Source organism: Fundulus heteroclitus, unplaced genomic scaffold (genome assembly GCF_011125445.2).
Source record: "Fundulus heteroclitus isolate FHET01 unplaced genomic scaffold, MU-UCD_Fhet_4.1 scaffold_36, whole genome shotgun sequence".
In the NCBI taxonomy this organism is placed as follows: Eukaryota; Metazoa; Chordata; class Actinopteri; order Cyprinodontiformes; family Fundulidae; genus Fundulus; species Fundulus heteroclitus.
In genome coordinates, this window is record NW_023396770.1 from 2,713,770 (window position 1) to 2,731,595 (window position 17,826).

The following is a 17,826-nucleotide window of genomic DNA, read 5'->3' on the forward strand; positions in this document are numbered from 1 at the left end:
AAATGTAAACAATACAGGGGAAATAGACAGTTTGCGATTCACAGTGTACAGGTGAGTATTATTACTCACCTGTCAGATGGACATATATTCTCATAAAGGACTGAATTTAAACGATTGATAATTATTTTTTCATTCTGTTAAAACCAGTAAAAACCCAACATCCTACTAAAAGTTGTGTTGCTGTTTGTTTGTTTTTTTCAATATAACTAGATGTAAGATCTCAGACGCTGTAGTTCTATCATTTGTCCAGCAGAAGTGCTAGTTACTTTTTTTCGATTTTAAATGAAGTTGGTGAAGTTTCAGAATATAAGATATAAACATTTCCATCTTTTACCCATCATCATGGTCAAAAGTGCTACTCCTCATAGAATTGGTATCAGTGATGCTTTAAAAGGCTCTAAAAAGTTAATCGATGGTAACAATTGGTTACTATAGAACAGTGGTCTCCAACCTTTTTTAGCCCAAGATCCCCGACCTCCGCTTTGATGGGAAGCAAGATCTACCTGTAGAGGCTTTGCAAGAAAAATAGCCCAGATTCTACTTCAAACTTGAAGCCTTTTATTCATGAATAAACTCATAAATCAACTGTTTTTGAATGACATAAAATGTTTTGGTCCAACTGGACAAATTAATGCAACAAAAAAAACATTGTAAGTAGCATATCAAACTGGCCATAGCTTCACATCAACACATCAATTTAAATTAATCTCAACACAAAAGTAAAGTAATGTCTTATCAAGTGTTATGCTTATCTCCTGAAGCGTCATTAAAGTCACATTAAAATCAACGTTTTACCAAACAGAACTCTTATTTAAACACAATTCTCAATGCAACTATAGGTACAGCTTTATGTCCAACACAAAAAATAAAAGTGTGGCCTATTTCCTTTTCCAGTGGTTCCCAAACTTTTTTAGCCGCGCACCCCTTTGCCCCCCCCGAAAAAAAATAATAATAAAATCTGTTGCAGTTAAATCATTACAACCATCATAACAAAAGTTGTGGGAAGACAATTAGAACATAATTTGAATTAAACTGCAATAAAGTTGCAAAATCCACAAAAGAATCCTGAGGATTTTCAGGCAGCTCACCCTGGAGCGAGAGAAAGAAAGAGACGCTCGGATCGGCCACTCCTCCACAACATGAAACGTCTCTGAAGCGACCATCCTGGTGCATTCACAGACTAAACTCTGATGATCTACCTGTGTGTGCTCTGGCTTTGTTTATTTCATGCATCAGCTTCTTAATCTGAGTCTGACTCAAAATTTACATCGCAAGATACAAACATCAAGAACATTAATTTGATTTGTACAGCGGTTACATTTAGCAGGTGTCCCTGTCTGAATATGCCCTAAAATCGCATCTGTCTGAATCACAATGAAACGTATTGCAGCTCTGTGCGTGAACATGGCCAAGAAATCGCGTCTACCACTAATATCCACCCCAGCAGCAGGTGAGGCTGCAGCGGGGGTGGGCGAGTCATGCGCGTCAGTGCTGGTAGAGGTTCAGCGTCACCGCACCATGAGCAGCGCTGTTTGAAGGCGCTGTGCGATCGAAAGAGAGACTGTATCGCACAGTTTAATCTTGTATATAAAACTTTCGGCCCTAATTCAACTTTCTCCAACAAGAGATGGAGAGACATTTGTCTTCTCCAAGATCCGTTGCAAATCTCTCCTCTGTTGCCTTTGATTCCCTAGTTTCAGCCAATTGAGCATGTTTGCGAGAATGAATGAAGTAGAGGCACAAGCTGGGAGCGCATATGAAGCACAATGCGTAGAAGAAGATCACTTCATCTTAAAATTAAGCGTAGAACAAGACTTAAAATAAATTTATTTTCATGTCAATACATTTACTTATTTATCAAATTTGCAGTTTTTGATTTTAATTTACACAAAGGAAGATCACGATCGACAGGTTGGCGACCACTGCTATAGAGACTATTAACATTTAATGCAGAAATCAAAAGTAGGATAATATAAGCAGATACCTAGTGCATCAAGTCAAGCTTCACACACTTTTCAATATTTTCCAAATTTTTCACTTTACAACTACAAATGATAATGTATTTTAATTGGATTTTATGTGATGACGTGGTGCACAAATACAAAGTAGAAGGAAATTTATCATGATTTTATCAATGAAATAGTCTGGAAAGTGTGGCATGTTTATGTATTTGGGCTGTTTTACTCTGAAAAATATCAGTATTTAGAGCAGGGGTCACCAACCTTTTTCAAACTGAGAGCTACTTCATTGGCGTTGCGTCATACGAAGGGCTACCTGTACTGAGTTCACCTTAACTTTATGTAAAATAAAAAAATCCATTTAAATGCAAGTGCGAATAAACAGGAAGAGTAACGGAATAAAATAAAGTTTTAGAGGCAGCTCACTTGGGGGCTACTTGGTGTCTATGGGCCCCATGTTGGTGATCCCTTATTTAGAGGTTAACTGGCAGTGACACGTCCCAAAGGACTCAGCCTAAGCTGCAGCCAAAGGTGATTCTACAAAATATTGTCTCAAAAATGGGGATCTAAAAAAAGCATGCCGCACTTTTCAGACTTTTATGTATAAGGGGTTTAAATGCTTTTATTGTTCTTTTATTTCACAACTAAGCACTAAAGGGGTATGCATGCTTTATCCAATAGATTGTAGCCTTTTTCACACAACGACGTTGTCCGATCTAGAGAGAACACAAGGACACTGAGGAGTCAAATTTGCGGAAGCCGAATGCAGGATAGAGGGGCTCCACGAATGTGGTTTTGATGGTGTGGAGATGAGTCAGTTTGTCCGACGAGACGCTGTAGAAGGACAGGATCCCAGCAGGACAGTCCACATAGACTGCCACTCAGTGAGGGAGTGTGGAGGACCAGGAGGCAGGTCTGGGGATCGGTGTCTCTTTGCCATCGTCCCGGACAGAGTACCCGCTATGGCTGCAGAGCAGACTCCAAGACTGCTTTTTGTTTCCGAGCTTGCTGTGGATGCTGTTCCCTTTCCTCGGGGGATCGGTGAGTAAAGTAGTAAAACTATGATAAGTCCTATTTTCATAAGAAATCTTACCAAAAAAAGTGCAGGAAATGGTAATTTTTTTCAGCACATCAGCATGAAATCATCTTGCAACCCCCAACGGGCGTCTTGAGACCCCCCGGGGGTCCCGGCGCCCACTTTGGGAAACCCCTGTGACAGACCACCCTTATCAGATACTGTAACACAACATACTACAGAGTCTTCAACCTCCACTTTGGATCCTCAACTCCAGCTGATAAAAGCTTCACTCCTGAGTCTCCTGGGTTGTTGTAGCTCAGGTCCAACTCTTTAAGGTGGGAGGGATTTGATTCAAGAGCCGAAGCCAGAGAGGAACAGCCATCTTCTGTGACTAAACAGCCTGAAAGCCCAGACTTTTATTTATAAGGGGTTTAAATGTTTTTATTGTTCTTTTATTTCACAACTAAACACTAAAGGGGTATCCATGCTTTATCCAATAGATTGTAGCCTTTTTCACACAACGACGTTGTCCGATCTAGAGAGAACACAAGGACACTGAGGAGTCAAATATGCGGAAGCCGAATGCAGGATAGAGGGGCTCCACGAATGTGGTTTTGATGGTGTGGAGTTGAGTCAGTTTGTCCGACGAGACGCTGTAGAAGGACAGGATCCCAGCAGGACAGTCCACATAGACCGCCACTCTGTGAGGGAGCGTGGAGGACCAGGAGGCAGGTCTGGGGATCGGTGTCTCTTTGCCATCGTCCCGGACAGAGTACCCGCTATGGCTGCAGAGCAGACTCCAAGACTGCTTTTTGTTTCCGAGCTTGCTGTGGATGCTGTTCCCTTTCCTCTGGATGCGTTTGTAAGTCATCGCTATATGAACCATCCCTTCCCAGGTAACCTCCCAGTAGCAGCGCCCGGTGAGACCCTGCTGGCACATCAGGTGGCAGTAGTAATCGAATCTGTCCGGGTGGTCGCCGTACGGCTGCTCCTCTTTCACTCGCCTCGCCTCCTTCAGGTCATCCGAGAGATGGAGTTTGGTGTGGGCTGTGTTTGGGTCCAGCGTCAGTTCACAAGCATCTAATGGACCGAACCAGACAGAACACGTGAGTTTACTGCTGAAACGGGAGGATTAGAGGTAAAAAAAAAAAGTCTGATTCGATGGAACAAGCCGGATCCAAACTCACACTTTCTGAAGCCAGGTCTCAGTCGGTGCCCTCCACAGTGGTCCACACTGGAGAAACACAGAGGCTGATTATTTTGATGCAGTTTAATCTGAATAAATACATTAGTGTCTAGAGCTTTCTACCTTGGTGCTGGTGGACCTCAGTTTTGCAGCTTCACCCATGTTTATAAAACACTTTTAATTAGGTATGTAAAAAACGTTTATTCTGCACACATGGCTTATATGCATTTATTTACCGCTTGAACACTTGTAAAAATGCTTGTTAATGAAAACAGCATATTCATATTCAGAATTTAAATTAAAAAATACTTTATTTATCCCAAAGGGAAATTAAATGTTGGTCAAGGAGTTATTATAGATGGTGACGGCTGTGCGTGTGAAAAGATCTCCTGTAGCGGTCCATTTTACATTTTCCTCTAAAAGTACAGACTACTCTGTCGTTTCTTGTAAACAGCTTCAATGTTGTGTCAAATCAGCATGCATGCAAGACATGGTGACAGCTTGCTGAAGCTATCAAGTATCAGAATGGGGCGGACAGTAAACGGCCCAGATCCAGACGGTGTGCAAACTTTTTGTCATGGGGGCCAATGATGTCATGTAGAAAGTATTCAGGGGCCACAAAATTTTAACTTTTTTTTATCAAAATGGCAAAAACCTTTATTCTTTTTATTCTTACCTGCTCAACAATAAACTTAACACACAAAATACTGTAAGGAAACAACAACAATCTGTCTGATTTCTGTAGAAAAGGAATCTGTAAATTGTTTTAGATTTTAAACATAAAAAGATTCTTGCAGGTTTGCTAATGATATCCTAAAACATTTGGGTTGATCATCATTTTCTTTTTTCTTTTTTTTGTGTCTTCAGCAGCAACAGCAGGATTGGGCTCATTCTTGCCTTTTCGTGAAACATTTGTGGTCTTATTTACTATTAACTTAGATTATAAGCTAAAATATGGCTAATTAAAGATATTAAAAAATATTGTTGCACCTTACATTTTCCCAACATTTTAATTTGTGTTTGTTGGTTTTTTAAAGTGTATCGCCTGAACCATCTGAGCTGGAAAAAAACGAATTTAGGCCATTCTTGAACTGTGATTGAGGGGCGCTCAAAATCATTCAAAGGGCCACAAATGGCCCCCAAGCCACATTTTGGACACCCCTGGCCTAGACTGGTGTCAGAATAATCAGTTTTAGTAACCCTGCATCGGTTGAACTCTACTCCAAACTAGAGAAAATATTCAATGAATGACAGCTGTGTCGGCAAAAACAACGCCTTGCAGATGTCAACGGTCAGACTTCTTCGATATGACAAAAAGGCAACGCTGACTTAAATAACCCCTCATTAAAACCAAGGGATGCAGTTTACCTGAGCACATAAAAATCTTAATAAAGCAGGAGACAACCTCCACGAGTGCCTCTCCAGTGATATCAGACCAGGAAAATGGGGTACAATTTAAATAATAATGCACTGCGGCAAAAAGGTGCAGTTTTGCTTCTAACATGTTCTGTATCTTGAGTTTCTTTGGAGGACCAAAGTGCAGAGATTACTTAAAGTAGACAGCAGTATGTGGTGCACTGGTGGCGCAGCGGGTAGTGTGAGCCATGTACGGAGGCCTTAGTTCTAGATGTGGTCGACCCGGGTTCGACTCTGACCCGTGGTCCTTTACCGCATGTCTCTTCCCCCCTTCCCGTCAGTGTTAAAAAGCGAGCCACTAGAGCTGTGAAAAATCCCCCCCCCCCCCAAAAAAAGTAGATAGGTCAGGGGTTATCAAACTTTTTAGCCTGCCACCCCTAATGACAAAGACTGGTGACCCCATTTTCTTCCTCTTTTTTTTTTTCTTTTTTTTTTGGAGATTGTGAGAAGAAACTCATAATATTATGGGAATAAAGTAGTAAAACTATGATAAGTCCCATTTTCATAAGAAATCTTAAATCATAATTTTTTTTAGCACGTCAGCATGAAATCATCTTGCAACCCCCAACGGGCGTCTTGAGACCCCCCGGGGGTCCCAGCACCCACTTTGGGAAACCCCTGTGACAGCCCACCCTTATCAGATACTGTAACACAACATACTTGAGAGTCTTCAGCCTCCAATTTGGATCCTCTACTCCAGCTGATAAAAGCTTCACTCCTGAGTCTCCTGGGTTGTTGTAGCTCAGGTCCAGCTCTTTAAGGTGGGAGGGATTTGATTCAAGAGCCGAAGCCAGAGAGGAACAGCCATCTTCCGTGACTAAACAGCCTGAAAGCCTGTAATTATTCAAAAAGTTACAGTCAGAATATTGTGCTTTTTGTTGATAGAATGGTTTTCCTCAATTTAATTTCTGAGTTACAAATATTCAGGTCCTTGATTTTTCAAGACTCATTTAAGAGACATTAGAGACCAAAATCTACCAACAGTGACCTGACCTGAGAGTTTCCAGTTGGCAGCGTGGACTCTTCAGGCCGACACAGAGAAGTTTCACCCCCGAATCCTGTAGGTCATTGTTAGTCAAGTCCAGTTCCCTCAGACCAGAGGACTGGATGCTGATAACTGAAGACAGGGCTTCACAGCTTCTCCAGGAGAGGTTACAGTCACCAAGACTGAGACAGATCAACAGACAGTAAGCATTCATTCATGACGCAGAGGAACTTTCCATGCCTGTCCCTTCATACCTACCAAGCTTTTCTGGCAGCTTTGACCACTGGCAGCAGCCGCTGAAGAGCCTCTTCCGAGGCAGAGTACTTCTTCAGCTCAAACTCTTCCAGATATTTTTCAGAAGACAACAAAATGAATACCAGAGCTGCCCAATGAGCAGGAGACAGTTTATCTGCACGAAGGCTCCCCGACTTCATGTACCACTGAATCTCATTGATGAGCGAGCGGTCCTTCAGCTCGTTCAGGCAGTGGAACATGTTGATGCTTCGCTCTGGAGAGAAGTCCCTGCTGATGCTCTTCTTGATGTACTGGACGGTGTCCTGGATGGTTTTTGAGTCACTTTCCTTTGGCGGCAGCAGGCCTTCCAGGAGACGCTGGTTGGTCTCCAGTGATAAACCCAGAAGGAAGCGGAGGAACAAGTCAAGATGTCCGTTTGGGCTTTGTAGGGCTTTGTCCACAGCTCGTTGGTAGAGATATTTGGGTTCGTTTTTGTACTCGGGAGTCTCCTGTCCACAGGACTGATCCTCTTCCAACAGATTGACCCCAGATTTGTTGAAGGTCAGATGAACGTGGAGAGCAGCCAGGAACTCCTGGATGCTCAGATGGACAAAGCAGAACATGTTGTTGTAATACAGCTCTGACACCTCTTTATCGATCATGGTGAACACACCTGAATACACCAGTTCCTCTGGGTTGTCAATGCCACAGCTCTTCATGTCTGAGCTATTGAACATAAGTTCTCCTTTCTGCAGCTGCTCAAAAGCCAGATTTCCCAGATTTTCGACCGTCTTCTTGTTTTCTGGAATCCAGGTGGTTCCCGGGTCGGCGTCCTTATAATACTTAACATTTTTCAGCTTGGTCTGAACCACCAGGAAGTGGATGTACATCTCTGTGAGGGTCTTGGGCAGCTCACTTCCTCGTCCCTTGTTTCCATTTTTCCCTTGTTTCAGCACACTCTCCAGAACCGTGGCAGTGATCCAGCAGAAGACCGGGATGTGGCACATGATGTGGAGGATTCTGGACGCCTTGATGTGGGAGATGATCCGGCTGGCCTGCTCCTCGTCGGCGAATCTCCTCCGGAAGTACTCCTCCTTCTGCGGGTCGGTGAACCCTCTGACCTCCGTCACCATGACGTAGTCAGAGGGAATCTGATTGGCTGCTGCGGGCCGTGTGGTTATCCAGATATGAGCGGAGGGAAGTAGATCGCCTTTGATGAGGTTGGCCAGGAGAACGTCCAATGAGGCGGACTCTGTGATCTCCATCTTGCCGCCATTGAACTTCAGACGAAATCGACACTCATCCAGACCATCAAAGATGAACACCATCGGTAGATCTTCAAACCGGCAGATTCCTGCTTCCTTGGTTTCAGGAAAGAAGTGATGAATGAGTTCAGCCAGGCTGAACTTTTCGTGCTCTAGTAGATTTAGCTCTTTAAAAGGTAACGGAAACACAAACTGGAAGTTCTGGTGGGCTCTGCCTTCAGCCCAGTCCAGAGTGAACTTTTGCATCAGGACGGTTTTCCCGATGCCAGCCACCCCCTTCGTCATCACCGTTCTCGCCTCTCCTTCTGTTTTAAAGAGGTCCTCCCGCCTGATTGTTGTCTCCACCGCATCTTCTGCCTTTCTGGACGCCATCTCGATCTGCATCACCTCGTGGTCCTCGTTGATCTCTCCGGTTTCCTCCTTCGTGATGAAAATCTCTGTGTAGATGTCACTCAGAAGTTTGGTGTTTTGCTTTTTTGTGATTTCCGCAAAAACATACTGGTACTTCTTCTGCAGCTTGGATTTGAGTTTCTGTTGACACTGTAGCAGAATATCTGCAGGAAGAAGAAAGACGGGAGGATGAGGAACCATTCTACCAACTGCTCAACGTGGGGGTAGAAATACCCTTACATACTAGATCACATCTTCATTACGGCTACTTTAGGCTGGGCAGTACATCTACGTTAGCCTATAAAATAGTTTTAAATTAACTTTCACCCAGAGGTCCTTTTAAAATTTACCCTGAAAGCAAACAAGCTTGATCAGCCCAGTCTTTCCACTCCAGCCACCTTTCATCTACATTTAGAATCAAAACAGATATTTATGGAGATTTTTTTGCCTGCAGTCAAAATATAAATTTTATGATAAAAAGTGAATTTTAATACAGAAATACTGGGCTCATAACATGGTTATCCAAAATTATACTGTGAGAACCTGGGTCAGCCTACAGCCCTGCTTCTACTTCCCTTAACTTCCAAATAAAATACAAAACTCACTTTTATTCCAACAGAGGAGTTTGGACCACTGACTCCAACTGCAACTTGGGAATCTCCCCCAAACTCCCAAATGGGCTTTATTTTGACTCCCACTTGGTTTGTAGCTGTTTGTGTTCTTTTTTTCTGCTGCATGTTTTCCTTCCACTCAACTTTCCATTAATATCCTTGGACACAGCTCTCTGTGAACAGCCAGCTTGTGGCTTCACCTCTTTGTAGAAGGTGTCAATATCTGTCTTATATATTTTATTTAGATATTTATAAAAATCTGTTTTGTTGTTGAACTGATGGGATATTTGAATTTTCTCAAAACTAAATCAGAGTTCCAGGTTTTCAGTAGATGTAAGCCCTTATCATCAACATGAACAAACATAAACTTGAAGAGCATCATTACATCTGTAATCTACAGCTTCAGTTTTAAATGCGTTTCCACGACTCACCTGCAGGTTCTAAAGAGTTCTGCGATAGGTCCTCCACCAGGTCATTTCTCCTGATCTCGCCTAGAACAATTTTGGCAACTTTAATCGTGTTTATGCAGTAGGTGAGGATCATCTGATCGACCGTGTCCATCCTGTCTGCGTTTTCCAGCCGACTCTTTGGGATGGCAGGGAAGTCCTGCAGGATTTCTTGCTGCTGCAGGAACCACTGGAACTTTTTCAGCTCCTCTGCAGCGAGACGTTCCAAAATCCTCAGCAGAAGCACTTTAGATGCCGTCATCTTTTCTTCTTGTCGGTAAGGTTCTCAACCTGTAGAGCTTTTAGGTTTTAACGGATTAAAAAAAGTGAGTCACCTTTTTAAAACAATTACAAAACATTAGGTTAATTTTTTACCAAAATTCTGGATTTCTCTATTGTTTTAAAGAATATAAAAACTAATTTAGATCAATAGAAAGTTCCAAAAATTTATTTTTTTAATGTGTAAAAATGTAAAAAGTAGCAAAAAAAAGCTCTAACCAAAAAAAGAGCTGCAAACTGAATCCACCATTTATGGAAAAACATACCTGTTTACCTTTTATTTTACTGTAACACCCTCGTTGTTCCCAGTTTCACTGCCTTTAATTTTCAAAATGGATAAACAAAAACTAAAACATAAAATAAAAAGCTTCTGATTAGATACTTGTTTAAAGAAAAATATGCTGGACTTCCTGAATTCCGGCATCACAATCTTTGACGTTTGTGACGAGGACTTTAACTTCACTGATAGGAAACAGAGGAATATGACAGATTAGATAACAGCTGGACTGCCCAGCTGGAGCTCTGGCACCAAGGTCCATGCATGGGTTAAGAGCGATAATCAGGGCTCTGAGTAAAGAGTCCACTGAGCAACAGAACAGAACTGGGTTCACTCAGTGGACACCTTAAAATATGCAGTTTGCTTCCTAAATATTAAGAAATTAAAGTCAAGCCTGATTTTTCTCTTTTTTGGTGAAACTGAAACCGTTTCTTTCATATACCTGGTTATAAGTGCTGCGTAAATGTGGAGAAAAGAGGAGTTACAGTCTATGTAAGGGACACTCTAAGCCAGGGGTGTCAAACTCATTTCTATATTGTTCTACTTTGGCATCATGAAGTCATTAAAAGGGCCGGTTGCACCTGTATAGATGATACTTTTGGTTTCATGATCTTATTTCAGTTCACATTAAAATTCACAGTAACTTAAAAGTAGCACCTTAGGCCCAATTTAAACAGTTTATCTGCAAAAAAAAGTTACAATTTGGGTGATTTACACTTTAAACTCATGGTTCTGCATAATTTTTTTCCCTTTTTGGACATTTCTGGGTTATTTTAATGTGTTGTGTGAAAACTGACATCTAGTGACATGATGCTGTTACTACACAGGTGAAAAAAAATCAAGATTCGCTACAGGAGGCCCAGTAGAATTTTTTTTTTTTTTTATCCTTTAAAGCTCATGTTGCACCATGTAACAATGATGCCAATAGTTTGTCTTTCATTTTTACCACAGTATTTGTACTTTCAGGGTCTTTTTACCTTGCTTTTTTTTTTGTTGTTTAGATGTGACTTCAGGGCAAATTCAGATTATTTCATAAACAAATCAAACTTATTCATATAGCACATTTAAAAACAACTGGCGTTGGCTAAAGCGCTGCACACAAAAAGAAAGACAATCATTGATAATTCAATGCAAAGAGCATACAAGTAAAGAAAAATAGAGAAAATCTCACTGTGTTAAAACCCAGTGAGTTTAAATGTGTTTTAAGAAGAAGAGGCAGCTGGTTCTACAGTTTAGGAGCCGCAACAGAAAAAGCTGTGACTGTTTAATATGTAAAGTTTTACACATAATCTTTATCAGTAACCCTGCAGGCTCCTGGTGCAGCAGAACTGCAGCACTAAACTGTTGATCAGCCTCTAAAGTCACATTTTCAGCCAAAAACACAGCAGCCGACAGAGCTGAACTCACCGAGAAAGCTGCAGACCTTGGAAAAACATCAGCGTCCGCCTCTGCTTGGCTGGTTAGATGTTTCTGCTGGAGAAGAGCAGGAAGCAGATTCAATTTGTATTAGACTGTTTTCAACCTGTTGGATTGATTCACTTCATGCAGGGGCGTTGTTAAAGCTCTAATCGTCGTGATGTGCTTTCAATTTGCTGTCAAAGCACCGTGAACTTTGTCAAGCTGAGGGAATCATTTACTGCATCCTTTATGACGCTCACCGTAAAACAGATTATGTCTTAAAACCTTTACTGACATGCTGACTCCACAGATCAGGACATAATGCTGTTCTCTTTACATCAGGGGAGAAATTACCTCAATTCATTTCATTTTCTGATGGTGTCATTATTATTCTTGTTGAATAATTTTATTCAGCGTATTTTTTTTCTGTTGAGGAAGTTAATGAACACGTTTCTGAGACTCAGTGTTTGAAGAATGTAAGATGAAATAAATCTGCTAATCTAATTCTGCAACGAAGTAAAACATTTTCCAATCAGGAGTAAAAACAACAGACTCATTTTGAGGGATTTTATTTTTCCTTTTTTTCATAATCAGTAATTATTTCTGGAGTCCAAAGCTAAACTTGTACATGAGAAAATTTAACACTCCAGTGATTCATTTATCTCTCTTTAACTCTGATCTGTTTGCTTGAAATATGCAGAGGTCGTTAAATCATAACTTTTCTTCAATGCCTTTCAAATATGGTTTTATTGATTAAAGTGTTTTTAATGCAGCATTTGACATAAAGAAACTCTAAAAATCTGTCTCCAAAACGACACAATGATGAACAAAAATTGTTTTTATATTTCTCTGAGATAAGCCATTTGTCACAGAGTCCAATACAGAAAAAATATAATTTAAGCCTCTCTGGAAAATAAATTACAGTTTTTATTGGTTGCTTTGACACAGTAGTCAACTCAAAACCCACATTTTTCAAAACAGTTAACGCAGAGGCCTAAACAGCGGCACCAATGGTCAAAATTAAACATTTTGTTTGCAAAAGGCTCCAACTCTGCCAAAACATTTAACATATGATCCAAAAGCACATTTTGCCCTCAAACAACACAACTTGCACACAAATGTTTGAGCCCTTCCAATCATTCGTTACACAAGGGGTAACAAAATACAAAACACCACACTCGATGTGAATCAGTGCAGCATTGCTGGTTCATCGTAAACAAAGACTGTACGCAGCTTACATGGCAGCGTCATTTGTAATCAAATTTGCCTTTTCGCAAAAAATGGATCCAAAAGCAAATATGTTGTGATGCAAATTTTATTGATTCTTCATTCTTTTTTTCCAGATACAGTTTTTATTGGTTGCTTTGACCTGTTTAAAGAAACTTGCAACCTCTCAGTTTTCAGCATCACCATCTCTGCAGAGCAAAAGACACTTCTTGCAAATGAGTTAACCCATTTTCATTGGTTTGACTCATTTTCCCCACCCTTTTGCAAAACAGTTAACGCAGATGTCATTCATGCAGTCCAAACTCCATTGCTTTAGCTGTGGTAGCAAAACAGAAACCATATGTTCCAAGCTCTTAGAAACTTCTTGATCAGTATGAAATTACTGAACCACCTCATTGACACTTCTTTACACAATTTTTCAATTTGCAATCAGTCTGCAGGTTTTACGTAAAAGGTGCCATGTTGTGTGTTGTTCTTTGCAAGCATGGATGGTCTAAGGCAGATGAGAGTCAGAGTAAGAGGTAGATGTGTCAGGGGAAGAAGATTATGAGGAAGAGGAATCCATGTGTGAGGTGGCGGTGTAGCTGGAAGGGCTGAAGTTACAGATGAAATTTAGGTAACTACGATTGATCGTGTGGTAAATCATGGCCTTTCACTTAGAGGGACGGGACAAAGAGTCCAACCTTTTCTCAATAGAAACAAGGTTGGATCCATGGTAAGAGTTTTTCGATGGGAGAGCAGGTGTTGCTGCTATACAGTATATACATCTCTATCTATTCCTATAGAGGAATTCTTCAGTGCATGGAGATGGAAAGTATATGATCACTGCCCCTATGAGCAGATGCCCTTGCTCAATGCAATGACAAGATATAGATGCAGAGGCATGTCAAGGATGGATCAGGCATGGAAGAAGATTTTTCCCCAGGTGCATCCCAAGGGGAAATAGTGAGTGTGATGTAGATGAGGCCGTGTGGCCTATTCGTCAGGACAGAATGGGCTAGAAGGAACAAACAAAATAGTATTTTCTGTTGGAATCTTTCATTTTTTGGAATATTTCATTTGTTTATCTGGAAAAAAAGAATGAAGAATCAATAAAATTTGCATCACAACATATTTGCTTCTAGATCAATTTTTTGCAACAAGGCAAATTTGACAACAAATGACACTGACATGTAAGCTGCGTACAGTCTTTGGCTACAATGAACCAGCAATGCTGCACTGATTCACATCGAGTGTGGTGTTTTGTATTTTGTTACCCCTTGTGTAACGAATGATTGGAAGGGCTCAAACATTTGTGTGCAAGTTGTGTTGTTTGAGGGCAAAATGTGCTTTTGGATCATATGTTAAATGTTTTGGCAGAGTTGGAGCCTTTTGCAAACAAAATGTTTAATTTTGACCATTGGTGCTACTGTTTAGACCTCTGCGTTAACTGTTTTGAAAAATGTGGGTTTTGAGTTGACTGCTGTGTCAAAGCAATATATAAAAACTGTAAACAAATGAAATATTCCAAAAAATGAAAGATTCCAACAGAAAATACTAGGGCTGTTTGTTCCTTCTAGTCCATTCTGTCCTGATGAATAGGCCACATGGCCTCATCTACGTCACATTCAAAATTTTCCCTTGCACCTAGGGAAAAATCTTCTCGCATGCCTGATCCATCCTTGGCATGCCTCTGCATCTAGATCTTGAGCAGCAGCAGTCATTGCATTGAGCAAGGGCATCTGCTCATAGGGGCGGTGATCATATACTTTCCATCGCCATGCACTGAAGAATTCCTCTATAGGAATAGATAGAGATGTATATACTGTATAGCAGCAACACCTGCTGTCCTGTTGAAAAACTCTTACAATGTATGCAACCTTGTTTCTAATGAGAAAAGTTTGGACTCTTTGTCCCCCCCTAAGTGAAAGGCCATGATTTTCCACATGATCAATCATAGTTGCCCAAATTTCATCTGTAACTTCAGCCCTTCCAGCTACACCGCCACCTCACACATGGATTCATCTTCCTCATAATCTTCTTCCCCTGACCCATCTACCTCTTACTCTGACTCTCATCTGCCTTAGACCATCCATGCTTGCAAAGAACAACACACAACATGGCACCTTTTACATAAAGCCTGCAAACTGACTGCAATTTGAAAAATTGTGTAAAGAAGTGTCAATCAGGTAATTTCATTCTGGTCAAGAAGTTTCTAAGAGCTTGGAACATATAGTTTCTGTTTTGCTACCACAGCTAAAGCAATGGAGTTTGGACTGCATGAATGACATCTGCGTTAACTGTTTTGCAAAAGGGTGGGGAAAATGAGTCAAACCAATGAGAATGGGTTAACTCATTTGCAAGAAGTGTCTTTTGCTCTGCAGAGATGGTGATGCTGAAAACTGAGAGGTTGCCAGTTTCTTCAAACAGGTCAAAGCAACCAATAAGAACTGTAATTAAGAAAATCAGCTACGATTGTGTAGTTATACGTTCTGTCCGCTAGAGGTCAGCACTGGCTATAGTAAAAAAGATAAAGGCGCTCATTCACCGCCTCTACTTACTTAAGTTATTCATTTATTTATCTATTTATTGTTTATTTAGTCGTTTTCTGGCTCAACTTTGTGAGAAACATCTCGTTTCAGCATCAGAGCAGAAACTTTATTTTAGAACCCTGTTTCCGTCCAGGGGGTCCCTGTGGACACTGTGGAGGAGTATAAGTACCTGGGAGTGTACTTTAACAATAAACTGTACTGGACCAGGAACACAAAAAGGCCCAAAGCCGACTCTTTTTCCTGAGGAGGCTGAGGTCCTTTAACATCTGTGGGACGATGCTGAGGATGTTTTATGAGTCTGTTGTTGCCGGCACGTTCTTCTTTGCTGTCACATGCTGGGGCAGCGGGCTGTGGGCTGCGGACAACAACAGACTGAACAAACTGATCAGGAGGGCCGGTGATGTTGTGGGAGAGGAGCTGGACACTCTGACGACCGTGGCAGAGAGGAGGATGCTGTCCAGGCTTCAGTCCATCTTAGACAATGTCTCACACCCTCTCCATGACACACTGACCCAGCAGAGGAGCTCCTTCAGCAGAAGACTCCTCTTACCCAGATGCACCACAGAGCGCCACAGGAAATCATTCCTGCCTGTAGTCATCAATCTTTACAACGTCTCCCTCAGTGATTCAGACCCCATGCCCCCCCTCCCCCCTGACATTTATGCATTCTATGCACTGTTTTTGCACAAGTCACCATGACTTCACTTGGATTCCCTAGTGAAGTGATATGACTATTGTGATATGGTAATGCCTTGTATGGAATGTTGTAAATATACATATATATATATATATATATATATATATATATATATATATATATATATATATATATATATATAAAACAATGTGTGTATTCTGGAGCACGTAAAAAAAGTTATTTCCCCCAGGGATCATTAAAGTATGTCTGAGTCTGAGTCTAAAATGGGCAAGATTTTTAAAAAAAATTACTGTTTAAAATGATAAATTGATAGAAATGCTTCGTAATAAAATGGAATATTAGATAAAAGTTTACATCTACTCAAAAAGGGAAACATGTATGTCACATATCTTCATTGAACCCAGAGTAATAAATAAACAGCTACACACACACACACACATATAGATAGATAGATAGATAGATAGATAGATAGATAGATAGATAGATAGATAGATAGATAGATAGATAGATAGATAGATAGATAGATAGATAGATAGATAGATAGATAGATAGATAGATAGATAGATAGATAGATAGATAGATAGATAGATAGATAGAGATACATATATAGATATACATGTCCTTGATTTCAGAAAGTGAAACTCAAATATAATACACACTGGTTACAGTGTGGTTACAGTGGTTACACACTGAAGGAAATATTGTATTTTTTTTTTTTATGTCTTGGCATTTTGATGATGCTGGCCACAATAAAATTAAGACCCAACATTCTGTGTCTGAAAAATGGATTACTGTGAAAAAGCAAAATATTGGAAGGTCAAACACCTGGAGCCATGCATGTTCATAGAAAGTTGAGTGGAAGGTAAAAGTGTGACAGGAAAAGGTGCAGCAGCGACAGGGATAGCTGTAGCCTGAAGAGGACCACGCACAGACGCATCCTACACAGGGGCTATAAGCGTCTTACTAGAATTTATCTCCAGCCACCGACTTAGTACGGTACTCAGTCAGGGCTCAATTTCTATTTAACTACATCAGTGCAGCCTTACATGGAGTACATCAGCCTGCAGCTCGGTCTGTGACTGTTGTAGTTCATGTCCTGGAAGCTCTGAGTCTGTAACTCTCACCCCAAACTCTTGAAAGTCCTTTGCTTCTCTAAATGCGGCCATCCTTACTGGATGTGTGCCATTTCCTACCGCACTTTTTCCTTCCACTCAACCTTCCAGTTATAATCTGATCCAATCTGTATAATATGATTGAATTTGACTTTGTAGAGTGCCTTCAGGTGACATGTTTCATGAATTGGCGCTATATAAATAAAATTTAATTGAATTGAATAACCTTGATACAGTACTCTGTGAACATCCAGTTTCTGTAGCAATGACCTAAAGCTGTTTTAACTTTTTTTATGTAATGTTGCTGGTCTGTGTGACCCACCAAATACATCATAACTAGCAGTTTCTCTGCCTACAGTAGTTGTTGCTGCTTAACCTCCTTATAGAGAGCCGGCCGTCTTTGTAGTGATTGTAGACCAGGGCCAAGCCAAGGTATAAGCAACCTTAGCTGCTGGTTATGGTTAGGCTCTCCAAACCAACCAGAGCCTTGAAGAGCATTAAGATTTTCCCACAAATATTAATTTTCTGTGGTACATCAATGGAAATCGTGGAAATGAAACTAGATATGAACCACTGACATCTGTAAAAATGTTTTATTCTGAGTGAAATCTTTCTGTTTAACAGATTAATGCGTTAGAACTGGACTGTTTGTTCATTTCCTCCTTTCTGTTTGGTGCAGCCAGCTGAGCTACTCGAAGCTTTCGTGCAACTCGCATTAATGTGACCAAAGTTACGCAACAATTAAACCCGCAGACACGTGGGGGACGTCGCGGGACTTGGAGGAATGAACGCGCCCCTCGCTGAGCGCAGTGCGCGGCCCAGCAGGAGGCCATTC

The 17,826-nt window shown here is 40.9% G+C and overlaps 1 protein-coding gene across 1 annotated transcript; it reads right to left on the reverse strand.

Annotated features, from left to right (window-relative positions):
* Positions 1–3,264: 3,264 nt before the first annotated feature.
* Positions 3,265–9,771, reverse strand: LOC105918682 (NACHT, LRR and PYD domains-containing protein 12-like). Its single transcript, XM_021311285.2, has 6 exons — positions 9,495–9,771; positions 6,822–8,616; positions 6,572–6,745; positions 6,239–6,412; positions 4,164–4,210; positions 3,265–4,056 (listed from the first exon to the last, which is right to left on the reverse strand). The coding sequence occupies exons 1-6, from the start codon at positions 9,769–9,771 to the stop codon at positions 3,512–3,514; spliced, it is 3,012 nt and encodes a 1,003-aa protein (XP_021166960.2). The 3' UTR covers positions 3,265–3,511.
* Positions 9,772–17,826: the final 8,055 nt, after the last annotated feature.

Coding starts and splice junctions, on each gene's coding strand:
- LOC105918682 (XM_021311285.2), bottom strand. CDS start 9,771: ATGACGGCATCTAAAGTGCTTCTGCTGAGGATTTTGGAACGTCTCGCT. Junction 6,413..6,571: donor TGCCAACTGGAAACTCTCAG/GTCAGGTCACTG, acceptor GAATAATTACAG/GCTTTCAGGCTGTTTAGTCA. Junction 4,057..4,163: donor GAGACCTGGCTTCAGAAAGT/GTGAGTTTGGAT, acceptor TCGGTCCATTAG/ATGCTTGTGAACTGACGCTG.